This window comes from Rhinatrema bivittatum, chromosome 6 (genome assembly GCF_901001135.1).
Source record: "Rhinatrema bivittatum chromosome 6, aRhiBiv1.1, whole genome shotgun sequence".
NCBI lineage: Eukaryota > Metazoa > Chordata > Amphibia > Gymnophiona > Rhinatrematidae > Rhinatrema > Rhinatrema bivittatum.
In genome coordinates, this window is record NC_042620.1 from 249,169,561 (window position 1) to 249,196,330 (window position 26,770).

Here is a 26,770-nt window from a genome sequence, read left to right on the forward strand (position 1 = left end):
CAGGGCCATATCCTTCCAATGGTTGAAAACAGATGCCAAGAATTGTGATTAGAAGGGAAAAAATGATATTGGGCATGCTGAAATATAGCGAGAAAGAAGATGCTGAGCAGGCAGAGGAATGAAGAGAAGATACTGGTCACTGGGACAGAGATTAGGGTAATGCTGGTATGCTGGTAGGGAGTGGAGAAGAGATGCTGGGCACTATGGAAAGGAGGCGAGGTGATGGGAATGCTGTGCCAGAGCCACTGTGGCACAAGAGTACTGTGCTTGAAGATCGGAGGCAGGGGAGGTACAAAGGGTAAGGTTTGAGTGCACAAGGTTGAAAGTTCACTTACTATGCCTAATACCCTAGCTTTGATTATGATTTAAATAAAGGTGATCAAAGAAGCAAACTGAACCCTGACAGCACCACTTACTCCAGTACCAAGACCCTGCATCCTCCTATCTCCTCTCCCTGACCTATAAATGGTCTTCTCCAATGCACCTCTTCCCAGACGTGCAGTACCTTCAGTTACCTGATTGTTTGGGGTGAAGAGGGTAGATGCTCTCTGAGATGCTGTGAATGAAGAAGGAGAGTGGCGCATCATGGGAGAGTGCTGCAGAGAAACCCAAAATAAAAAAAAGTTAGATACGGAAGAACACGCCAAATGTGCGAAATAAGGAGCTGTTGAGGCAAGGCAAAGGAAAATCTGTTCTTACCTGCTAATTTTCGTTCCTGTAGTACCACGGATCAGTCCAAACCATGGGTTGAGCCTCCTGTCCAGCAGGTGGATACAGACCAAAAAACTGTGAGAGTATCCTATATCAGGACAGAGCCTACCCTACACCCCTTCAGTATAAAGTACTTTCAAAGCAGATATAACTTTCCAAAGATAAAGCAAGCAATAAGAAAAAACTAACAAATTGAATAAGTGAACAATTGAAAGGATTCTGTATGAATAAAAACGCTCTTGCATACAATTTTGTCATCTGTTAGATACTTCCAGTGCCTTTAGTAATAGTAGACAACAAATCAGATAATTGAAAAAATACCTGTAGAAGAGAACATTCGAGTGGACGTATCAGATCTAGTATGGGCGGTGTCTGGACTGATCCGTGGTACTACAGGAACAAAAATTAGCAGGTAAGAACCAATTTTCCTTTTCCTGTACATATCCGGATCAGTCCAAAGCTTCCCTAAACAGGGTGGGACCGAGATAGTCCCGCTCGAAGAACCTGCTGCTCGAAGGAGCCAAAACCTAGAGCCTGCACATCCAGACGGAAAGGACGCGCAAAAGTATGCAGGGATTTCCAAGTAGCTGCCCTACATATTTCCTGTGGAAAGACCAATTGACTCTCCGCCTAAGAAGTAACTTGAGACCATAAGGAATGAGCTTTTAAGCCTTCCGGCACAGGCAGACCCTTACAGATGTAAGCCGACGCAATGGCCTCCTTTAGCCAACTCGCGATAGTGGCCTTGGAAGCCATATTACCTTTATTTTGGCCCACGCCACAGAACAAACAAATGGTCAGAGACCCAGAACTTATTTGTAACCTGAAGGTAACGCAGCAAGACCCATTTCACATTGAGGCGCCGCAGATCACCCCCAGATATATTTGCTACTTCTGACGAAGAAAAAGCTGAAAGTTCCACGGACTGATTGACATGAAAAGAAGACACAACCTTTGGCAAGAAAGAGGGTACTGTCTTAAGGGATACCCCATAATCTGAGAAACGTAGAAAAGGCTCTCTGCACGATAACACTGAGCTCTGAGATTCTTCTGGCTGAACAAATGGACACCAAGACGACTGTTTTGAGAGTCAAATCCTTGAGCGTAGCCCTCCTTAAGGACTCAAAAGGAGCTTCGCAGAGAATCCAGAGAACCAAGATAAGACTCCATGAGGGACAAGTAACCCGGACCAGAGGATTAGAGTGCTTTGCTCCCTTGAGGAAACGGACAACATCCGGATGAGCCGCCACTGAATAACAGTCAATGGTGCCTAAGTGGGAACCGAGAGCAGAGACTTGCACTCGCAAGGAACTGAACGACAACCCCTTGGCGAGACCGTTCTGGAGAAAAGAAAGGACCTGGGAAACCGGAGCCTTACAAGCCAAGATACCCGAGGTGACACTCGCATTTTCCAAAACCTTCCATACTCTGACATAAGCAAGCGAGGTAGTCTGCTTCCTGGACCGCAATAGAGTGGATATAACTTCTTCCTTATATCCCTTCTTTCTCAATCTCCGCCATTCAAAAGCCAGGCCGCTAGACAGAAGCGATCCGCCTGATCGAAAAATATGGGACCCTGCCGAAGAAGATGGGAAACATAACAGAGGCATAGGGGACAGTCCGTGGCTAGATTCATGAGGTCCGCAAACCATGGTCTATGAGGCCATTCCGGAGCCACTAGAATGACAGGCCCGTGATGAAGCTCGATTCTGACTACTTTGCCCACTAACTGCCAGGGAGGGAACACATACAGTAGAACGTCGCGGGGCCAGGGAAGGACCAGGGCCATCCTCCCCTTCCGCACAATGTTCCCATCTGCGGCTGAAGAACAGAGGAGCTTTCGCATTGGTCATGGTGGCCATCAGATCCAAGTGAGGGGGACCCCACCTGTGGATGTGCAGGTTCATCGCTGCATCTGACAATTCACACTCGCCTGGGTCTAACCTCTGGCGACTGAGGAAATCCGCTTGAACGTACTCCTTCCCCGCAATATGGGACACTGCTAAGCACTCTAGGTGACGTTCCGCCCATGCAAAGAGCCTGCTGGCTTACAGAGCGACTAGGTGACTCCTGGTGCCCCCTTGTCGACTGATGTAGGCTACAGTGGTGGAATTGTCTGACAGGACCCGCACCGCCTTGTGTGGAGGAGTAGGGGAAGAAAGGCCTTGAGAGCCAGTCGGACTGCTCGAGCTTCCAGATGATTGATGTGCCATCGAGGTTGGGTCGGAGACCAATACCCCTGAGCAGACTGGATCTGGCATACAGCTCCCCAGCCGGAGAGGCTGGCATCAGTTGTTACCATGATCCACTGCGGTGTCAGAAGGGCATCCCCTTCTGAAGATGGGCAGGCGATAGCCACCACTGCAGTTCTGCAATGGTAGACTTTGAGAGCGGCAGGGGAGTCTGAAACTGTTCCGATACCGGTTTCCAGTGGGATAGCAAGGCTTTCTGTAACGGACGCCTATGTGCAAACACCCAGGGGACTAGATAGATAGTGGAGGCCATGGACCCCAGAACCTGGAGATAATCCCAAGCCGTTGGCAGGGCAAAAGAGAAAATTGCGCACTTGGCCCCTGAGTTTGAGCGATTGGTCCTCTGGAATAAACACCCTGCCTACTCGAGTGTCAAATTGCACCCCCAGGAATTCCAATGTCTGGGAGGGTTGAAGCTTGCTCTTGGGAAAGTTGATGACCCACCCCAGAGAGGTCAGACACGACAGGACCTTGCTGACCGCCAGCTGGCAAAGAGACTTTGATTTGGCCCGGATGAGCCAATCGTCTAGGTAAGGATGGACTAGGACTCAGTCTCGACACAGGGTGGCCGCCACTACCACCATTACCTTGGTGAAAGTGCACGGCACCATGGCAAGACGAAGGGGAGTGCTCGAAACTGAAAATGTTGGCCCAGTATCTCGAACCAAAGATACCGCTAGTGATCGCAGCGAATCTGGATGTGTAAGTAGGCCTCAGTCAAATCGAGCGAGGCAAAGAATTCTATGGATTGAACTGCCGCTATCACCGCCCTTCAAGGTTTCCATCCGAAAATGGGGAAACTGGAGAGCTGGTTGACACGCTTGAGATCCAAAATTGGATGAAAGGAGACCTCCTTTTTGGACATGACGAAGTAGATGGAATATTGGCCAGACCCTTGTTCTTCCACTGGGACTGGGACTATGGCCCCCAGTTCCAGCAGCCTGCGCAGGGTTTGACTGACTGCAGGCCTCTTTCGACTTCCGCAGAGGGAGACCAGGTGAAGATCCGGTAGGTCTCGAGCAAATTCTAACACGTAGCCTTTTTCTATCACCTCTAGGACCCACTGGTCCGTCGTTATGGTGGCCCATTCCCCGAGAAACTGGGAGAGTCGTCCACCTAAGTCTCGAACGGAGGAATGAGCCGGCCCCATCTCATTTAGAGGAGGACTTGGTGAGCGAGTGTTGCTGGCTACTATCCTTGAAAGGCCGATGTCCCCAAAAGGAATGAGACCAGGATTGAGATTGGGAAGCATTACCCCTCGGGAATGAGTGCCTTGCCCTGGTGGAAAAACGGCGTTTCCCCCTAAATCTAGTGCGAGAGGGTAAGAAGGACTTAGACCGTTTCGGGCAGTCCTCCGGCAACTTATGAACGTTATTTTCTCCCAGGGATTTGATAAGTTGCTCCAGGTCCTCACCAAAAAGCAACTGGCCCTTGAAGGGAAGGGTTCCCAACTGCGCTTTGGAAGAGGCACCCGCAGACCAATTTCTCAGCCAGAGGAGCCCCCTGGCCGAGACCGCGAAGACCATTATCTTGGCTTGCACTCGCAGAAGATCTTACAGGGTGTCCGCCCCATACGCAATCGCTCCCTCCAAGTGATCCGCCTGCTCTGCCTCTGCAGACAGGAGGTCTTGGGCACTGAGTAATTGTTGAACCTACCTGAGGCTTGCCCGCTGCATGAGACTGCTGCAAATTGTTGCCTGAACTCCCAAGGACAGGACCTCAAATATGTGTTTGAGGTAAAATTCCAACTTGCAGTCCTGGACATCCTTTAGAGCCATAGCCCCAACCACTGGGATGGTGTTGTGTTTGGTAACCGCCGTGACAGAGGAATCTACCTTGGGCATCTTAAGTAGATTCAAGCAGTCCTCAGGAAGGGGGTAGAGCTTGTCCATAGCCCTCCCCACTCGGAGTCCAGCCTCAGGGGACTTCCATTCCTTAAGGAGCATCAGCTTATGCATAGGGTGAAAAGGAAAAGTACATGGAAGAGCCCCAAGTCCTGCCAGGACCTGGTCCATGTTGGCAGGCATTGTGGCCGTAACCGTATCCACCGGGGGCAACTCAATTCCTAGTTCCTGCAAAATGAAGGGAATGAGCGGTTCTAGTTCCTCCTTTTGAAATAAGCGTAGCACCCAAGGATCGTCCCCCTCAAGGGGTGGGGGGGGGAAGACTTGGAAGCAGCGGGTCAACATCCGGATCTGGAATAGGGACCGGCAGCGGCTGTGGTAGCTCCAGAGGCGGCGGGACCACCCTAACCGAGCCTTGGCCCTCCGGTGCCTTCGGAGGTTGCAGGGGAGAAATTTGCGGGTTTTTTGGTTGGGGGGGGGGGGGGGGGGGGCGCCAGGGATTGATCTTCCTCCTGGACTTGTGCATAAGAAGCACAAACTCCGTGGAGAAACAAGACTTAGACTTCCCGGGGGGGGGGGGGGGGGGGGGGGGGGGAAGGGAAAGGTCAGGCACCCCCTCCGGTGCATGAGGGGGGCTCAAATCCGAAGGAGAAACAAAAAAAAAAAAATCTGGGTCACTTTCCTCCTGCACATCTGATTCTGCATTTGAGCTTGCTGCTTCCAAGATGGCCACTGTTTCCACGGTCTTCTGGGCCGGGAACTCGCCCTCGGGACGCTGTGGGCAAGGGGACCAATGAGGGACCCTCCCCACCCCGTAGGCACCCTGAACAGAGGCCTCCATGGGAAAAACGTGTGGCAGACTCTCCACGTGCTTTACAGGTGCTGGAACGGGGCATCAGCGCTGAAGAAAAAAGAAAAAAATAAAAATCGCTAAAAAAAAACAAAAACAAAAACAAAAAACAGCGGAGCTGCGCAGGGCTGAAGTCTGACAATGGAGGCAGCGACTTAAAGGAAAATTAGGTTCTTACCTGATAATTTTCGTTCCTGTAGTACCAAGGATCAGTCCAGACTACTGGGTTATGCCTCCCCTCCAGCAGATGGAGTCAGAGAGAAAACTGAAAGCACCCCCTAGATATACTGGTGTGCCACCTGCCATCCTTCAGTATAATGGATATCAAAGCAGAAGAAACGTAAAGCCATCCCTCCGCCAAAAGTAGCCAATGATTAACTATGGCAACTGACTAGATCAATTAGTAAAATTCTGTAAAATTAAGCATTAACATTGCTCAAAACACTATTTCTTCAAACAAGAAAACAAAGCCAAATGGCAACGAAATGGGTAACCACTTACCGGACCAAATTACTGGATACCTGAAACCTGGTACCTGAAAGAGCTGAAAAGATACAGTTCCGAGCGGACTCTCCTGAAACACAGTACTGGGCGGGCATCTGGACTGATCCTTGGTACTACAGGAACGAAAATTATCAGGTAAGAACCTAATTTTCCTTTCCCTGTACGTACCAGGATCAGTCCAGACTGCTGGGATGTACCCGAGCCAACTTAAATGGGGTGGGACCCCGAGAGTCCCGCTCGAATTACACTGCTTCCAAAGGAAGCAGCTGACGGCCCTCTAACATCAAGCCGATAATGTCGAGCGAAGGTATGCAACGACTTCCACGTGGCCGCTCTGCAAATCTCTTGGCTAGAAACCAGGTGACTTTCCGCCCACGAAGTCGCTTGAGAACGCAGTGAATGGGCCTTGAGCCCCTCAGGAACAGCCTTACCACAACCAATGTACGTGGAAGCGATCGAGCCCTTCAACCAACGGGCAATAGTTGCTTTGGACGCCTGCAGCCCCTTCTTGGGGCCCTGCCACAAGACAATCAGGTGATCAGACCTTCGAAAATCATTGGTGACCTCCAAATATTGCATGAGTACTCGACGAACATCCAAACGCCTCAAAACTGCCCCTTGAGAAGACTTTAGCTCTGTCACCGAGAAAGAAGGCAATTCCACTGTCTGATTTACATGAAAAGCCGATACCGCCTTAGGTAAGAAGGAAGGTACCGTACGTAATGACACACCTGATTCCGAAATACGCAAGAACGGTTCTCTACACGAAAGAGCCTGCAACTCCGATACCCGACGAGCGGACGCGATGGCCACTAGAAACACCGTTTTGAGAGTTAAATCCTTTAAGGAGGCCCGCCCGAGAGGCTCAAAGGGGGCCGCATTGAGGCCTTCGAGAACCAAGTTCAAATTCCAAGACTGACAAGGAACCCTCAGTGGAGGACGCAAGTTCCGAACACCACGTAAAAATCGTGCTACATCTGGGTGACAGGCGAGAGAGGACCCTTCAACCTTTCCTCTCAAACAACCCAGAGCTGCTACTTGAACCCTCAGCAAACTGTAAGCCAAACCCTTCTTCAAACCATCCTGCAAAAACGTAAGGATTTGAGCTACCGAAGCCCGGTGTGGCGCAATCTTTAAGACACCGCACCAGGAGTCAAACACCTTCCACACTCTAGCGTAAGTAAGCGTAGTAGAGGGCCTTCGTGCCCGAAGCAGCGTGGAAATGACAGGTTCGGAATATCCCTTCTTCCTCAATTGTCTCCTCTCATAAGCCAAACCGCCAGACAAAAGTGATCCGCCAGATCGAAAAATACCGGTCCCTGCCAAAGGAGGTTCGGAAGATGACAGACGTAAAGGCCCGTCCGTCGCAAGATGAACTAGATCCGCAAACCATGGTCGTCTTGGCCACTCTGGGGCCACTAGAATCACCCGACCGCGATGCGATTCTATGCGTCTTAACACCTTGCCTATCAGGGGCCATGGAGGAAACACATAGAGGAGGATGTGACGAGGCCATGGAAGCACTAGGGCATCTAGGCCTTCCGACCCGTGTTCTCGCCTTCGGCTGAAGAACCGCACTGCCTTTGCATTTAGCTGAGTCGCCATCAGGTCCAGATGCGGAATCCCCCATCGCAGGGTGATGAGACTCATCGCCTCGGCCGAGAGTTCCCACTCTCCGGGATCCAAGTGTTGTTGACTGAGATAATCCGCCTGAACGTTGTCTACACCTGCAATGTGTGTGGCCGCGATGCGGGATAGATAACGCTCCGTCCAGGTCATTAACAACGATGCTTCAGCCGCCACCGGCCAACTCCTTGTGCCGCCCTGGCGATTTATATATGCTACTGTGGTTGCGTTGTCCGAAAGGACTCGAACCGCCCGACCTTGTACCAGCGGAAGAAGGTGGCGCAAGGCTAGACGTACCGCTCTGGTCTCCAGACGGTTGATGGACCAAGAGGCCTGGCGAGGGGACCACGTTCCCTGTACCGCTCTTGATTGACAGATCGCTCCCCAGCCCGTCAGACTGGCATCAGTCGTCACTACCACCCACGGAGGAGGATCGAGATCTACCCCTTGCAAGAGGTGGTCCGGGATCAACCACCAAGCTAGGCTTGACCGTGCCGGCTCCAGCAGCGGCAACTAGACGCTGTAATCCCCGGATCTCTGGTCCCAGCAAGAAAGAAGAGCCGTTTGCAAAGGACGCATATGCGGAAAAGCCCTCGGCACCATCTCCAGAGTAGAAACCATATGTCCAATGACCTGCAAATAATCCCAGGCCATAGGTAACTGGAGATCCAGTAGGTTCTGTACCTGAATCATCAGGTTTTCCAGTCTCTGCCGAGTCAGAAATACCTTGCCCACCAAGGTACCAAAACGTGCTCCCAAAAATTCCAAACGCTGACTCGGAACCAGCTGGCTCTTTGCAAAGTTGACTACCCAACCTAGCGACTGCAGTTGCTGAACCACCAACTGGACTGCTCGCCTGCACGAGTCCTCCGACTTTGCCCGGATAAGCCAATCGTCGAGGTAGGGATGCACCAATATTCCTTGATGGCGCAGAAAAGCGGCAACTACTACGAGGACCCTGGTAAACACTCTCGGAGCCGTGGCTAACCCAAACAGGAGGGCGCAAAACTGAAAGTGTTCCCCCAACATCATGAACCTCAGGTATCTCTGGTGATGTTCCCGGATCCCAATGTGAAGATACGCCTCGGCCAGATCCAAAGAAGCCAGAAATTCTCCCCTGTGGACGGCCGCAATAACAGATCGTAGAGTTTCCATGCGAAAGCGAGGAACGCGCAAGGCCCTGTTTACTCTCTTCAAATCCAAAATCGTCCGGAACGTACCTTCCTTCTTTGGGACCAGGAAGTAAATGGAATACCGACCCGTCCTGGTCTTGTCCGGTGGAACGGGCACCACTGCCCCCAGGGATCGTAACCGGGTCACAGTTTGGGCTATAACCAGTTGCTTTTCCGGAGGACCGCAAGGAGATATCATAAAAAGATCCCGGAGGGGCCGAGCAAATTCCAACTCGTAACCGTGACGAACCACGTCGAGGACCCACCGGTCTGAAGTGATCTTGACCCATTCCTCCCAAAACTGGGACAACCGACCTCCGATGCGTGGGAAGGAGGAATGGGCCTGCGCGCCTTCATTGTGCAGGTTTGCCGACGGTCAAACCCTGCGAGGATCCCAGTCGCTGCGGGCGTCTGCCTCGAAAGGAAGGAGTCCAAGTCTGAGACCTGGATCCCTGCTGTTTTTGGGGAAAGGAGCCTCCCCTTCCCATGCGAAACCGGCGTTGCCCTCGAAACTGGGACCGCGTATTACCGAAAGAACGAAACTGACAGGGTTTGTCCTCCGGCAGCTTATACACCTTATTGTCTCCCAAGTCTTTGATGAGTTGATCCAACTCCTCACCAAACAACAACTTCCCCTTGAAGGGAAAAGAGGCTAACCGCGATTTAGAAGAGGCATCTGCCGACCAATGACGGAGCCACAGTAAACACCTAGCAGCAACAGCCGAGGACATAGTGCGAGCCGAGGTACTCAGTAAATCATACAGGGCATCCGCTGTATAAGCAACCGCTTCCACACAATTGGCCTGTTCCGCCTCTTCCGGTGGGAGTTCCTGGGTGGTTAGCAATTGTTGAACCCAGCGGAGGGTGGCCCTCTGGACCATACTGCTACAAGCCGCTGCCCGGACCCACAAAGCCGCTATCTCAAAAATGCGCTTTAATAGGACCTCTAACTTTCGGTCCTGGAGATCTTTCAAGGCTACCCCTCCCGTGACAGGGATGGTAGTATGCTTAACCTCAGCAGTGACTGCCGAGTCCAAAGGGACCTTAAAGATCTCCAACGAATCCGAGGGCAGAGGATATAACTTATTCATTGCCCTGCTAACGCGCAAGGATGCCTCCAGAACCTCCCATTCCTTAGATTCTATCTGTAACACCTTGGAATGTAATGGAAAAGTTTGCGGGGGGGGGCCCTCAGACCCGCCATAGCTACATCCCCAGTGGAAGTATCCGTCTCATGCTGCGGCGCTGGGATTTCCAACTCCTTCAAAACATGAAGGATCAAATAGTTAAGCTCACCTTTGCCAAACAGGCGCAAAACCAGGGGGTCGTCCCCTTCGAGAGACCCCTGAGCGTCTGAGACGTCCGCCCCTGCACCATCAGGTGAGCCTTGGGTGAGATCCGGGACCCCCGGACCACCTGCACCCCCTAGTGAATGAGTTCCTGTTTTGTCTGAAGCTCCAGCCTTTTCCTGGGCCCCAGACTTTTCCTGAACCGAAGACACCCTAGGAACCTTTGTAGGGGGGGGTCGTCTGGCTCCCAACCTGCTTCTGCCTCTAAAAAGGCCTGGTGCATCAAAAGTACAAATTGTGAAGAGAAAGGCACCTTTCTTTTAACTGATCCCCCCGCGGGTGGAACCGGAGGGGGGGGGGGCTCGTGGGGGCTCGAATTTGGCATCTCTGCGAGGGCTCAATGCCGGCGGTGAAAGCGGAGAAAAATCCTCCTCCAACGCGGAATCTACAGGCTGCCGCTTGGACAAGATGGCCGCCGGCTCCCCCTCACAGGGAGGCGGGGCCGACGATCGCGCCGTCGACAGCCTACCCAGCCATGCCGAAGAGGACGGAGTCGTGCCGCTGCGGGCAGCGCTCGGCCCCCGGGAGGGTCCCTCGCCCCCGGGAATGCAGCGGGAGCAAAGACCCTCCCTGGAGAGTTGCGCCCCCGCCCTCCCGCAGGCCGAAGAATGCGGCATCGAGGGCCAAGAAGAAAAGCGCGCCAAAAGTAAGTTCCCTCAGCAAGCGCCACTAACGCCGGGTGAAAGCTTCCACCCCCTCCGGAGTCCCTGGTCAGATTAATTAACGGCGCGGCAGGCTAGGGCTGTAAACTAAATCACTGCCTGTTACCAACAGGACTTACGTGTACTTCATCTACCTTTTTTTTTTTTTTTTTTTTTTTTTTTTTTAAACAAAGGTAAAGCCCTCTTCAGATAAAAATCTGGAATAATTGTATTTCTGGGGGGGGGGGGGGGAGGGTGACCGGCCCACCGGTAAGCTCTCCCCCAGGACCAAAAGGGACACTAATCCGGGCAAATCAATGAGAGCCAAGCTCTCTGTGCCTGCCTGTACGCTGCGCTATAGAAAACACCAAAACAATCGCTAGAGAAAAATCTACAGCACTTTTTTTTTTTTTTTTTTTTTTTTTAAACTAACAAAGAAAGAGAATGGAACTAGTTGATCTAGACAGCATAGTCTGTATAATCATAAATAACACCTGAAAAGATTGTTTTAGTCAGGACAGACAGGACCGCAGGTAATGCCTCTCAATCTGCTGGAGTCAGAGGAAATACTGAAGGATGGCAGGTGGCACACCAGTATATCTAGGGGGTGCTTTCAGTTTTCTCTCTGACTCCATCTGCTGGAGGGGAGGCATAACCCAGCAGTCTGGACTGATCCTGGTACGTACAGGAAACTCTGCATGTTGCCAGAGCTGTCCACACTTCTTAAAAAGTAAAAGTAACAAATACAGCCCTGCTTGTACTTTTTTTTTTTTTTAAACTGCTCAGCTAAGCCAGGGGAAAAACACTCCCTGAGCGGGTACTGTTTTACAGTGGACAGCTAGATAATGGGGGAGGGACTGGACCACCAGTACCACCCCAGATGGTCACCGGGAAAAAGGGGCCTAGGATGGGCAACCCCCCCCCAGGCTCCTAGCAGAGCGAAGAGACCGAACTGTCTCTGTTTGAAAGTTTTCTCCCTATTTTTCCTAAGTCCTCTTTTTTTTTTTTTAAAACAAGAATTTAATACTTGCTTGATCCAGACCAAAAGTAAAGAAAATCCCCTCAGGGAAACTAAGGGAAGATGAAGAAGAAGGAGGGGAACCATAGGTTCAGCTGCCTGCACCTGCTGGAGGCAGACGAATACTTAAGGGGTGTACGGCAGGCTCTGTCCTGATATCAACTCCCTGCTCGGCCTTCGAGGTTTGGATGGGTCACAAGGCTGGGGTAGAGGTTCAGGGAGGATGGGATGGTGATCAGGAGGTGGCCCAGAGTCAGGATTTTTATTAAAATATTGAAGAAGTGGGGCAAGGGGGTAACTGAGGCTGCTATGGCTTGCAATTTTTTAAATTTCATGGTGGGGTGGATTTTGAGGAGTATCAGGCACTATGATTGTTACGTACGTTTCTCTTTTTAGAATTATGTTATGTTAAACTAATATCTTTCGCTCTTAACTCTCCCGTACTGTAAATCCCTGTTCATTGTAACTTTATCTTCTATTTAATTGGTTACCCCTGGTTACGCTGTAAACCGGTACGATAAGACCTTCGTCTTGAGCATCGGTATAGCAAAAGAATTTAAATAAATAAAATAAATATAGGATACCCTCACAGTTTTGGTCTCTCTCCACCTGCTGGACAGGAGGCTCAACCCACGGTCTGGAGTGATCCGGGTACGTACAGGGAAAGACAGATTGCACTGAATATTTTTTACCTGTCGTGGAAAGCGATGAGTATAAGCCCTGGGAGACAGTCTCAGACCTGACTGCTTGAACTTCGGTGACTCCATGTAGTCCTGGGGTTGCAGAAGCGAGTAGGGAAATTCCAGATTCGCAGCAGAAGCTCGGGTGGCTTGCTCTATCACCCCAAGTATTGCCTTGTCCTAGAGAGCAAAGAAAGATAACTCAAAACCATTAATACAGCCTCCTCTCACCTACGGGCCGATTCTGTACACTCTGCCATGCGCATTGTTCGACACTGGTTTGGCATTGTGTTTGACGGGCGTTTATTACCCCTTATACTGTAAGGGGTTTAGCGCTTTGAAAGACGCACAGCCAAACCCCCCGAAAACTAATAGCACTCATCACATGCAAATGCATGTTGATAAGGCTATTAGTCAGTCACCTGGGATTCAGAAAGTAAAATGTGCTTTTCTGTACACCAAAAGTGTAAAAAATTAAAAAGAAGAAAAGAAAATTATGCGCCAGCCGGTCCAGTTAGAAGAACGGATGCTTAATTCTACTGGCGTCCTTTTTCCTAACCGATCGCTGTCAGAGGATACGGAAAAGTGACGCTCGTAAAATTGAGCGTCTGTTTCCAGAACCCGCTGACAGCCACCTCTCCTGGGCCAAGAGGGTGCTAGGGGTGCGTAATCATCCCTGGCACCTCCTTTTAGCGCGACCCCCCTCATTTAAATATAGGATTGTGCGCCCAGGAGAGGTGGCTGGGCGCACGTTGGGAGAGCGGGCACTCAATACAGAGCACCCGTTCTCCCGCGATCTTTTCTGTTATCAGGCTACTAGAGGAGATTGTTCAAATCCTAAGCACACCCGTGCCACATGAGCGTCCCACCGCAACCACCTTTCTCCACACATCCTCCCTGCAATCCATGTGGTTAAACTCCCATAACAAATACCTGCTAACCTGCTTAATATATTCAGCATGTCTAGGATTATCAGCTTGAATAGAAAGAGCATTTTTTGTGGGGGGGGGATGAGGGATGGAATTTTCCAGATTATATTTTGTGTTTAAATTTAAATTTTAGGAAGGGGGTGTCACATGATGTGCCAAACATGAGAGGTCTCAACTGCTCTGGGAACCTTCCCCCTTTCTTGATTTAAGTACTACATATAATTCTGGAGATTTTTGGAAAACATCCCAAATTCATGATCTGGAGAAAGCAGAGTTGCTTACTTGTAACAGGTGCTCTCCCAGGACAGCAGGATGTAGTCCTCACATGTGGGTGATGTCAGCTGACAGAGTCCTGTCACGGAACACTTTTGTCAAAGTTTCTAGAAACCACGGCATGTTACGCCACCTGAACCTTCAGACACTGTCCCTCACAGCTTGGATATTGAAAGCGTGATCCTTCAACCGTTCAATCTTGCAACCAAGGTTTCTCAAGTGCTTGTAGCTTCACGGAAGCCTTCCACTCGAAAATCCTACCTTTCTAAGTGGAAAAGATTTACCAAGTGGTGCACACAAAAAAGTATCGACCCCTTTTCCTGCCCCACTCCGTCTCTGTTAACTACCTCTGGCACCTTTCAGACTCTGGTCTCCAGACTTCCTCGGTATGGGTACACCTCAGTGCCATCTCAGCGTACCACAAGGGACTAGGGGATGCTCTGATAAACCGACTCACAAGGGGTTGTACTGTTATGAGGGGTCTCTTGCAACGTAAACCCTCTCTACGTCCACCAGTTACCGAATGGGACCTAAACGTAGTACTTACAAGACTCATGCGTTCCCCGTTTGAGCCTTTGCATTCCTGTGATGTTACATTTCTTACATGGAAAGTTCTTTTCCTAGTAGCTATTACATCTGCTAGAAGGGTCAGTGAGTTACAAGCACTTGTCACATACTCACCCCTATACAAGGTTCCTCCACGACAGAGTGGTCCTCCGTACTCACCCTAAATTCCTTCCTAAGGTGGTAAAGGAAAATTAGTATTCTTACCTGATAATTTTCATTCCTGTAGTACCATAGATCAGTCCAGACTCCTGGGCTTTGCCCCCTCCCTAACAGATGGAGATAGAAGTTTAGAAACAAACTCCACCTTATCTAGGCTGGTGTCACCTACAGTCTGGCAGTATTACTTAATGTCAAAGCAGAATGGATTATAAAAAAAACCCCAAACTAACTATATATAGTAACCTAACAACTGGAAAACCGGCTCATGTAACCCCCAAATGGGATCAGCACCCAAGGGCTGCAGAATAACTCAACCGGTCTACAAGAGAAAAACTACACATGAAAACAATAGCGTGGACTCTCCAAACTAATAAAACTCTAAAATAGGGTGGGACTCTGGACTGATCCGTGGCACTACAGGAACGAAAATTATCAGGTAAGAATACTAATTTTCCTTTCCCCATACGTACCCGGATCAGTCTAGACTCCTGGGATGTACGAGAGCTTCCCTTACACTTGGGATGGGATCCGGAGAGGCCCGCTCATAGTACCCCTGCTCCGAATGTCCCTATCCCTGACGCCTGAACATCCAAACGGTAATGTCTGGCAAAGGTGAGGAGCGACTTCCACGTAGCCGCTCTACAAATTTCCTCATGTGACACCTGATGACTTTCCGCCCAGGAAGATGCTTGAGATCAAGTAGAGTGAGCCTGAAGTTTCACAGGTAATGGCCGACTGCTTAACAAATAAGCAGAATTTATGGCCTCCTTTAATCAATGAGCTATCATGGTTTTAGAAGCCATATTACTCCGATGAGGTCCACTCCAGAGCACAAAGAGATGGTCTGACACCCTGAACTCATTGGTAAGTTCCAGGTAGTGGAGCAAAGCTCGAACATCCAACTTCCTCAAGTCCTTATAATCGGGTTCCGACCGGTCTTGATCAGAAAAAGCCAGAAGCTCCACTGACTGATTCAAATGGAAAGACGACACCACCTTGGGAAGAAAAGATGGAACCGTACGCAGGGAAATGCCCACATCAGAAATCCTCAAAAAGGGTTCTCTACATGACAATGCTTGAATCTGATAGCCAGCGTGCAGAGGCAATCGCCAGCAAAAATACTACGTTCAAGGTCACCCTACGCAAAGGTTCAAAGGGCGCCGTACACAAGGCTTTAAGAACCAAATTCAAATTCCAAGACTGACACGGTTCTCGTACTGGCGGTCTCAAATGCTTCACACCCCACAAAAAATCAAGAGACATCAGAATGCGCCGCTAGGCCCATCCCTTGTATGTTACCACGTAAGGAACCGATCGCAGCCACCTGCACTTGCAAGGAACTCCAGGACAAGCCCTTCTGAAGGAAACTCAAGACGTCCGAGACTCCCGCCCGGGTAGACACAACACCCCTGGCGAGACACCATGCATCAAAAACCTTCCAGATTCTGACATAAGACAAGGAAGTGGAGACCTTACGGGACTGCAACAACGTAGTTACCACAGCATCCAAATACCCTTGGGATTTCAAACGTTTCCTCTCAAAAGCCATGCCGCTAGACAAAAGCATTCGACTTGATCGAAATAAACCAGACCCTGATGAAGGAGGTCCGGTAGTTCCTGAAATTACAGAGGACCGTCAATGGCCAGATTGATCAGATCTGCAAACCATGGGTGCCTCGGCCACTCGGGAGCGACGAGAATTACCTCCAACGGATGCATTTCTATTCTGTGAAGAGTTTGACCGATGAGTGGCCAAGGAGGAAACACAAAGTAGTGAGGGCAACACACACACACAACAGATGCCTGGTAATGTCCGTTAAAATGCTTTATTTAGGAGACTTGTTGATCCAATACACGCAATGCCCAACTCAGGCCGAGTTTCGCCCCCCACATGGGGGCTGCCTCAGGGGCTACAATAGACAAATAACGATTACTGCTTAAAAACTAAGAGACGTACATGACTTACATAAATAATAAGAACAAAAATACTTAAAAGGTAACAAGTGGATATGAAACAGATATATAACATTTAAAATAGAACACAATTCCTAAATAGGTGTGTGCTAACTGAGGTTTGAAATGACAACTCAATCATAATAAGATAGCAGTATAGATGATTTTACCTGTGTGAGATTATCTCGTATGCAGATCAATTTATTGTCAATGAATTTTTCTCAGCTGGTCCCACCTTCAGGACTCTCCCTTGCCCCAAAGGGTCCCACCCACAGAGCTCTCTCCCTCTATGGGATTTAAGGTGGACCAGGTATCTAGCCTGGTCCTGGACACACACTTCTAAAAAGAGAAACTGGGAGTCACAATATTGATACACAGGCATCGCCAGAGGGGATCATTTGTATACAGTAACTTATCACTGGAAAAAAGGTAAGGAGATTAACTATAGTCAGAATCACGAGGAGAAGAAAATTACTTATCTGCTAATTTTCGTTCCTGTAGTACCAAGGATCAGTGCAGATGGTGGGTTATGTCCCCTGTCCAGCAGATGGAGTCAGACAAGGCTTCGAAGGGTGCACCCTCTGCAGGAGCTCAGTATAGAGAATATCAAAGCCAACACAACCACATACCAAGGATGGATCAAGTGTTACAATCAAAGAATATCACAACTAAGGCAACTGGTGCCAGAACTGAAACTTGCAGAATGAACTAAATAACAGACTCGTGAGTTAAACAGGCTCTAGAAGAAACAAAGTGCAGTGAATAGATCAAGCAGGGAAGAAAGAACCCCAGAAAGCCCCATAATCGAGAGGCGGGCATCTGAACTGATCCTTGGTACTACAGGAACGAAAATTAGCAGGTAAGAAGTAATTTTCTTTTCCCTGTACGTAGAACAGAACGTGGTCCGGCCAGGAGAGCACTAGAGCGTCTACTCCTTCCACCCCACACTCTTGCCGGCGGCTGAAGAACAGAGCTGCTTTGGTGTTGAGGGACGTCGCCATGAAGTCCAGTCGTGGCGTCCCCCCAGCGATGCATGGCTTAGTCAGAGAGGGACCACTCCCCGGGGTCCAGTTGCTGACTCAGGTAGTCGGCCTGAATGTTGTCTACGCCCGCAATGTGTGATGCTGCCAGATGCGCTACGTGCTTCTCCGCCCACATTAGGCGGGCCGGCTCTTCGTGCCTCCTTGGCGATTGATATACGCTATGGTTGTCGCGTTATCCGATAGGATCCTCACCGCTCGATTCCGCACCAAGGGTAAGAAATGCATGAGAGCCAGATGCACCGCCCTTGTTTCCAGGCGATTGATCGGCCAGGTCGCTTGCTCCTTCGTCCACAGCCCCTGTGCTGAACTCCGGTGGCATACTGCCCCCCAGCCGGATAGACTGGCATCGGTGGTGACCACCACCCAATCCGGTGTCTCGAGAGAAACGCCTTGGGCCAGATGACGCGGTTCCAGCCACCAGTCCAGGCTGCCCTTGGCAGACTTGAGGGAGAGGAAGCACCAGCTGGTAATCCTGAGAGACTGGTTTCCAGCGAGAGAGCAGGGCCGCTTGCAAGGGGCGGAGGTGCGCAAAGGCCCATGGGACGAGATCGATCGTGGAGGCCATGGAACCCAAGAGCTGCAGATAGTCCCAGGATGTGGGATCTGGTAACACAGAAAAACGCTGTATCTGCTCCCGGAGGGATTGGGCCTTGTCCGGGTGTAGGAAGACCTTGCCCTGAAGCGTATCGAAGTGTGCTCCCAAAAAATCCAAGTGCTGTGAGGGGGTGAGGGAGCTCTTGACAAAGTTCACCACCCAGCCAAGGGACCGGAGAAGATGGACGACCCTGGAGACCGCCAACTGTCCCTGGGAGAAAGACTTCGCTCGAATGAGCCAGTCGTCCAGGTAGGGGTGGACTAGGATCCCCTCCCATCTCAGAGCAGCCGCAACTACCACCATGATCTTTGTGAACGTCCGTGGGGCGGTCGCCAGCCCGAAGGGGAGGGCTTGGAACTGAAAGTGCCGGTTCAGAATCTTGAAGCGAAGAAACCTCTGATGTGTCTTGAAAATGGGGATGTGGAGATAGGCCTCTGTCAGGTCGAGAGAGGCAAGGAATTCCCCTTGATGTACTGCCGTAATCACGGAACACAGGGTCTCCATGCAGAAACGGAGGACCCTTAAGAACTTGTTGACCTCCTTGAGATCCAGGATTGGGCGGAAGGAGCCGTCCTTTTTGGGCACGACGAAATAGATTGAATAATGGCCAGAGCCTACCTCTCCGAAGGGGATGGGAGCGATGGCCCCGAGGCTCAGAAGTCTGTCCAATGTCTGTTGCACTGCCAGTCTCTTGAGGCTCTATCCGCAAGGCGAGAAGAGAAACCTGTCCCTTGGGCGGCGGGCAAACTCCAAAGCATAGCTGTTCTTTAAGATGTCTAGGACCCACTGGTCCGACGTGATGCGAACCCACTCCTCGTAAAAGCGAAAGATTTGCCCTCTGATCCGCGGAGTCGAGGAGTGGGTGGGCTCGGCATCATTGAGCGGGCTTGGACGAGACCCCCTGACTCGTCCCCTCCCGAGCGGGCCTGCGACCGCGAAAGGAACGGGGCCAAGACTGTGATCTGGAAGACTGAGTCCGGGGCCCCTGCTGTTTGTAGCCATGGTAGTGACCCTGTGCTCAGGAGCGGGATCTGGAGGAAAAGGCCTGAAGTTTCGCTGGCGGTCCCTCTGGCAGCTTGTGGACCGAATTCTCCCCCAGGGACTTGATGATCTGGTCGAGATCTTCAAAGAACTTGCCCTTGAAAGGAAGAGACCCTAGACTGGACTTGAGGTGGTATCTGTCGACCAGTTGCGAAGCCATAGGAGGCAATGTGTGGACACCACCGAGACCATGGATCTCGCCAGGACGCGGAACAAATCATACAAAGCATCCGCCCCATAAGCTATGGCGGACTCTAGACGGTCTGCCTGTCGCGCTTCCTCGGGTGGTAAGTCCTGCGAGGTGAGTAGCTGTTGTACCCAGTGGAGGCTCGCCCTCTGCGCCAGGGAGCTACAGATGGCGGTGCGAATCTCCAAGGCTGAGACCTCAAATACCCACTTGAGGTAAACCTCCAGCTTTCTATCCTGTGTATCCCGCAGAGCTGTGCCACCCGTCACTGATATGGTCGTCCTCTTGATCACCGCCGAGTCCACTTTCGGGACCTTAATCAACTCAAACAAGTCCTCCGGGAGAGGATAAAGTTTTTCCATGGCGCGTCGACCTTAAGGGAGGTCTCAGGAGTATCCCACTCCCTGGCTAATAATTGTAGAAAGGTGGGATGGGTGGGAAAGGCCCGGGATAGAGGGCGCAAGCCGGCTAAGAGCAGATTCCCCTTCCTGGTGGATGAGGTGACAACTGGAACCGGGGGTGCTGGAGGGTCGGGTGGGGATCGAGGTCCAACTCCTGAAGGATCTGCGGAATAAGGTCCTCAAGCTCTTCCCTCCTAAAGATGCGTAGGACCCGCAGGTCATCGCACTCTAGTTGTGCCTCCGAAATCGGATCGTCTGGATGAGACGGAGGATCCCCCCGGATCCGGGAAGGATCCTGCGTGCCCCCAGCGAGAGGGGTGCGAAGTGGACCCTTGGAGCCCCACGGAGGGCCCCCCCTCCCCGCTGAGTCCTGGGTCCCCTGCGGAACCTCCGCTAACCGGGGTGCCTTGGCAGGAGGCGGGTCCGGAATGGATGCCCTGGGAACCTCCAGGCGCTGCAGATAAGCATTGTGCATCAGCACAATGAACTCCGGGGAAAAAGGTGGGGGACCCTGGGCCCCTGAGGCACCAATCTGAGTGAGAATCAATGGAGAGAAGTCGTCGGAATCCTCTCCTTCCTCCCCTGATAGCTGCTGAAACTGCTCCGAAGAATTCAAAATGGCCGCCGTTCCCGCCGACAGCGGTGAAGGGGCCGGCCCCCGATGCCCGGATTGCACTGAGGAGCAGGGAGGAAGGAGGTCCAGTGGCCCGGAGGTGCCCTCCCCACCAGGGAGGCACCTGGAACAGATTCCCTCTCTTGAGATCCTCGACCCCGGCTCGCCACAAGCTGAGCAGCGGGACAGCCACGGCATGCTGACAGGCAGCTGGGGGGGGCCCGACGAGGAGAAAAAATCGCCGCGGGAAGCGGGGAAGAAGCCCTGCACTCCCCCCGAGTGCCCTCGATCAGCAGCAGAGGAATGTCCTCCTCTGCTGCGGCGGCCCCGGGGAATGAAACGTCTCGGGGCCGCGGGGCAACCTGCGGCAACGAGGGGGGAAGAGGCTGGCACCACCAGCTTTCCCCAACAAAAGGCAGCTTCCACTCTGAAAAGGAGAAATTTACAAAAAAAACCCCAAACACTTACCCGATGGCAGAGGAGAAGAGAGGAGGGAGAGAAGTGGAGGGAGACTGAAACCAGCCCTGCCTGCAAGCTCCGGGGAAGGGAACTTTCCTCGCTCCTCCCTCTTTTTTTTTTTTTTTTTTTTAAAACAACTTTAACAAACTTTTTCAACAACCTTGATCCAGCCTAAGCATAAAACCACTAACGAAAGGAAAAATCCTTCATGGAGGGGAAGCACCAGGTTCCCCTACTCCTATCTGCTGGAGTCAGAGATATACTGAGCTCCTGGTGCTGACATAAGTACGTGTGCACCACACGTACTTATGTCAGCACCCTTCGAAGCCTTGTCTGACTCCATCTGCTGGACGGGGGACATAACCACAGTCTGGACTGATCCTGGTACGTACAAGGAAATGACTGTTTCTGGTTACTGTGATAGTAAGACAGAAGGAAACAGATTGGAGTTCTTACCAACAGATGATGGAATGCTACCACAGGCAATGTCCCAGGGAGGATACCTAGAGCCCTGAATCCCAGCTAGTTTGAAAAAGGAATCAAAGTAGCAGGCATCCTAGTTATGAGAGCTTAGAGCTCCTATATGCCCAGCCACAGGTACTAAAGGATACAGAGCTCATATTTCCTGCAGTTCCAGGCAGACATGCTATAAAGAATGTTGCAGCTATTTTATACTCTTACCAGATTCTCCTCCGCCTCGAATTCTCCCCAGTTGGAGCCAATTCCACTATCCACAACAGCACTGTCCAAACTCTGTGGGAAAAATCCAGATACAGCACGATTACTGATTTCTCAGCTGTTGCCACCTGGGAAGTCACGTCTTCAATTACAGTACAAGCAAATAGGTATTTTCCCCACATTAGAGCAGCACTGATTTAATCCTGGAGGGAGGCAGGGTATGTACAGTCAGAAGGAAGGTTTACCCTAGTTAAAGCCTCAAATTACTACACACCAGCCTAAAAGATCTCAGAAAAGGCTCACCTCCAAGGTTGGCTTCCCATGGACAGCTCGCATCACTGCAGGGTCACCAAGGTCTTGTGAATCATCAGGCAGCGATGCAACTGCAGGGAGAATAGTCTCTTCCTCCTCCGATGAAGGTTCTTCCTCTTCCAGCGAAGACCCTTCTTCCTTCATAGTTTCAGATATCCTGGCTACTTCTAAACCTGTCTCCTCTATTCCTACATTTGCTTCTGAGATCTCTGGCAGGGTCAGGGCTCTTGAGTCCTCATCTAAAATGTGAAAACTTGTGATTTTATCCTCAGTATAAAAGTCAGAGTCTAACTCATGTATCAGGGTCATTAAAAGGAGGTGTTTTACCCTTTTACCCTCTAGTATCATACCTAAGCCAAAAGTCTCCTCATTGTATAAGTCAATCTCTTCATCTTCTTCAGCCATTTCTTCCAGTAAAGGCCTCTCTTCTGCTAGATAATAATCTTCAGGCAGCTGAAAAAGAGGAGACACATGAATAGCAAAACAACCCTCACAAGAATAATGAAATAAAGATGGAAAAAAAAGTGTTTTAACAGCATGGAATAAGATATAGGTCAAACAACTTGAAACCTATGAAATTTCATACACCTTGGACTTGGGCTAGTCCCAGAAAAACTTAAATCCAACCTGTTGGATGTAATGCCTTTATGCTTACCAGCTATTCCATACAATCTATTATATACCAAGTATACAGTAATAAGTTACATACAGAGCTATTAGTAGGCCTAAAAGCATCTTGATAGCATTGGACCCATACCATACTAGATCAGAAGCAAGTATGGTATGAAAGTAAACAGCCATAGACAATTCCCATCAGACAAGCATACTGAAGAATAAAATAAAAGCATGAGCACATGTGGGGAAAAAAAATTGAACATGCAAAAAACACTAAATTTCCACTACCCGTAAAAAGAAACTTGAACTGAACTAGCATACAAGGAAAAAAAGTGGCAAGAGTTCAAAATACAGGGGCTGAAGCAATATAAGAAAATTACTTACCTGCTAATTTTCGTTCCTGTAGTACCATGGATCAGTCCAGACAGTGGGATATGTCCCCAATCCAGCAGATGGAGTCAGCACAAGCTTTGAGGGGGCGTATCCATATATACTACTACCCCCTCTGCAGGAGTTCAGTATCGAGTATATCAAAGCCCGAGTAGAAACCCCCGAAGGATCAAGTTTGTGGAAACAGATAATTAAAACAGTTGTAACCGCAACAAGTAACTGCAAACATCCTACCAACTTGTAGGGAGCTGTGAAAAACAGCAAAAAAGAAACGACTGTGAAGACACAGAACACTGTGAGTAAGAAGTAGCGCAGAGCTGAGCAGGATCAAGAACCCAAACGCGGTGGGCGTCTGGACTGATCCATGGTACTACAGGAACGAAAATTAGCAGGTAAGTAATAATTTTCTTTTCCCTGTACGTACCTGGATCAGTCCAGACAGTGGGATGTACCCAAGCTTCCCTAAATCGGGTGGGGTCCTGCGAGGCCTGCTTGGAGAACCTGCTCGCCAAAGTGTCCAGAGATCGAAGAGGCGAGGTGCAGACAATAGTGCCTCGAGAACGTGTGTAACGATTTCCAGGTGGCTGCTCTACAAATTTCTAGAGAGGATACCGAGCGAGCCTCCGCCCAGGAAGCCGCCTGAGAACGTGTAGAATGCGCTACGATGCCGGGTGGGGGAGTCCGTCCCGCCCCAATGTAGGAAGCAGCAATGCCGGCCTTCAGCCATCTGGCAATGGTAGTCTTCGAGGCCTGAGACCCCTTCTTAGGACCGGACCAGAGTACGAAGAGATTGTCAGAGATCCGGAACTCATTTGTAGCCTCCAGATAGAGGCGCAGAGTGCGCTTGACATCCAAGAGACGGAGAGACTTCGGCTCTGAGGAGGAGAAGGACGGCAACTCCACCGTCTGGTTCACATGGAATGCAGAAACCACCTTCGGAAGGAAGGAGGGAACGGTGCGAAGCGAAACTCCAGAGTCGGAGAAACGGAGATAGGGCTCTCTACACGACAGAGCCTGCAGCTCCGAGATGCGTCGAGCGGAACAGATGGCCACAAGAAATACAGTCTTGAGAGTGAGATCCTTTATCGTTGCGCAGCGGCTCAAACGGTGGTCCCGACAGGGAGCAAAGCACAAAGTTAAGACTCCAGGAGGGACAAGGGTCCCGTAACGGAGGACGCGTATGCTTGACACCCTTGAGAAAACGAGCAATGTCAGGATGCTGTAGAAGAGAGCCCCCATCGCTCAACAGCGAACCAAGGGCGGCCACCTGAACCCGTAGTGAATTATAGGCGAGCCCTTTTTCCACTCCCGCCTGTAGAAACTGAAGGATCTGAGGTACAGAAGCCTTAGCGGGTCTCGTGGCCTGGCTGGTACACCACAGCTCGAACACCTTCCAGACTCGAACGTAGGCCGCAGACGTCGATGTCTTTCGTGCCCGCAATAGCGTGGATACTACCGCCTCCGGGTAGCCCCGACGCCGGAGGCGGCGCCTCTCAAAAGCCAGGCCGCAAGACAGAAGAGTTCTGCCTGCTCGAAAAATACCGAGCCCTCATGTAGGAGCTGGGGGAGGTGCCCCAGCCTGATTGGCCCGATCACCAGCTGTAGCAGGTCTGCAAACCAGGGTCGCCTGGGCCATTCTGGAGCGACGAAGACCACAGTCCCCTGATGGCTTTCTATTCTGCGGAGCATCCTGCTCACCAGGGGCCACGGTGGAAAAGCGTAGAGCAGAAGATGTGGGGGCCACGGAAGGACCAGGGCATCCACTCCCTCCGTGCCGCGCTCTCTCCGGCGACTGAAGAAGCGTGGAGCCTTGGCGTTGAGAGCGGACGCCATCAGATCCAAGTGGGGGGCTCCCCACCGATGGACGAAAAGTTGCATCGCTTTGTCGGAGAGAGACCACTCTCCTGGGTCCAGCAGTTGACGACTGAGGAAGTCCGCCTGGACGTTGTCCACCCCGGCGATGTGCGAGGCTGCTAGCCGGACGAGATGACTCTCTGCCCATTGCATCAGTAGCGCCGCCTCGAGCGCGACCTGCGGGTGCGCGTGCCTCCTTGTCGGTTGATGTAGGCCACGGTGGTAGCGTTGTCCGATAGGATTCTGACTTCCCGGTTCCGAAGAAGCGGGAGGAAATGTCGCAGAGCTAGCCGGACCACTCTGGTTTCCAGACGGTTGATTGACCACTTCGCCTCCACCGTGGACCACGTCCCCTGCGTGGCGCTTCGATCGCAGACTGCACCCCAGCCTGCTAGACTGGCATCGGTAGTCACCACCACATTTGGCAGATCGAGGGACACGCCACGGGCCAGGTTTGGCGGATCCAACCACCAGCCCAGACTGTCCCTGGCATTCTGTGGGAGCGGGAGAATCATCTGGTAGTCCTGCGATACTGGTTTCCAACGGGAGAGGAGCGCCCACTGTAAGGTCCTGAGGTGCGCGAAAACCCAAGGTACAAGATCGATGGTGGACCCCATCACTCCCAGGAGTTGTAGGTAGTCCCAGGAGGTGGGCTCTGGTAACGCAGAGAACCGTCGTGTGTGATCCCGCAAGGATTGAGACTTGTCCTGGCGCAGAAAAACCTTGCCCAGTAGGGTGTTGAAGGTCGCCCCCAAAAAATCCAAGCGTTGCGAGGGCATGAGGGAGCTCTTGGAGAAGTTCACTACCCATCCCAGGGAGTGTAGAAACCGTACTACTCGAGTCACCGCTGTGCGTCCATGATCGAATGACTTCGCCCAGATGAGCCAATCGTCCAGATAAGAATGAACCAGGATGCCCTCCTTCCGGAGAGCTGCAGCCACGACTACCATGATCTTGGTGAAGGTGCGCGGCGCCGTCACCAATCCGAACGGGAGAGCCGTGAACTGAAAATGCTGGGCCAGGATTTTGAAACTAAGGAAACGGTGGTGGTCCGGGCGGATGGGAATGTGCAGGTAGGCCTCCGTTAAGTCCAGGGAGGCGAGGAACTCCCCCCGATGTACCGCCGCAATCACCGATCGGAGCGTTTCCATGCGGAACCGAACGACTCGAAGGGATTTGTTGACTTCCTTGAGGTCTAGGATAGGCCGGAAGGAACCGTCCTTCTTTGGCACGACGAAACAGATGGAATAGTGGGCCGAGCCCACCTCTCCGAAGGGCATGGGCGCAATAGCGCCTATCTCCCGGAGTCTGTCCAGAGTCAGCTGCACCGCTCTTCTCTTGAGGTCCGAGCCACAGGGAGAAAAGATGAACCTTCCCTGCGGGGGGCGGACAAATTCCAATGGGTTGCCGTGTTTTATGGTATCCAGGACCTACTGGTCCGAGGTGATCCGCGCCCACTCCGCGTAGAAATACGTTAGCCGGCCCCCAATCCTGGGGACAGGGGAGTGGGCGAGACTGGCATCATTGTGAAGACTTGATAGAGGGGTTCCCGGGTCCGGGAGCAGTGCGTGCGGGCCGACGCCCGCGAAAGGAGCGCGACCAGGGCTGAGACCTGGGGGCGGATGGCCGGGAGCCCGCCTGTCTGTATCCCCTGTAGCGCCGTTGCGCTCTGGTCTGAGAAGAAGAAAACGCTCTGGATGGTCGAACCTATCCTCCGGCAGCCGATGAACAGCGTTCTCCCCCAGGGACTTGATGATCTGGTCCAAATCCTACCCGAAGAGGAACTTGCCCATGAAGGGAAGAAAGCCCAGACTGGACTTAGAGGACGTATCAGCCGCCCAGTTGCGTAGCCATAGTAGCCGTCGTGCTGCCACTACCGAAACCATGGATCTTGCGAGGACCCGAAAGAGGTCGTACGAGGCGTCCGCCCCATACGCCACTGCGGCTTCTAGTCGATCTGCCTGGGCAGCCTCATCGGCCGGCAGGACCTGAGATGTGAGGAGTTGTTGCACCCAAAGGAGACTAGCCCGCTGGGCAAGCGAACTGCACATCAC

At 51.5% G+C, this 26,770-nt stretch overlaps 1 protein-coding gene across 5 annotated transcripts in view; it reads right to left on the reverse strand.

Annotated features, from left to right (window-relative positions):
• Positions 1-26,770, reverse strand: part of PATL2 (PAT1 homolog 2) — a 197,933-nt gene that overhangs the window by 162,757 nt on the left and 8,406 nt on the right. For 4 of the 5 annotated variants that reach the window (XM_029606760.1, XM_029606756.1, XM_029606758.1 and 1 more), the window contains exons 2-6: positions 22,208-22,310; positions 21,849-22,096; positions 21,549-21,620; positions 12,660-12,827; positions 516-596 (exon numbers count right to left, since the gene is read on the reverse strand). In XM_029606760.1, coding sequence (XP_029462620.1) covers positions 516-596; positions 12,660-12,827; positions 21,549-21,620; positions 21,849-22,096; positions 22,208-22,310 — 672 coding nt within the window. The remainder of the gene's footprint in view (positions 1-515; positions 597-12,659; positions 12,828-21,548; positions 21,621-21,848; positions 22,097-22,207; positions 22,311-26,770) is intronic. The other variant, XM_029606759.1, reaches the window with a different exon arrangement.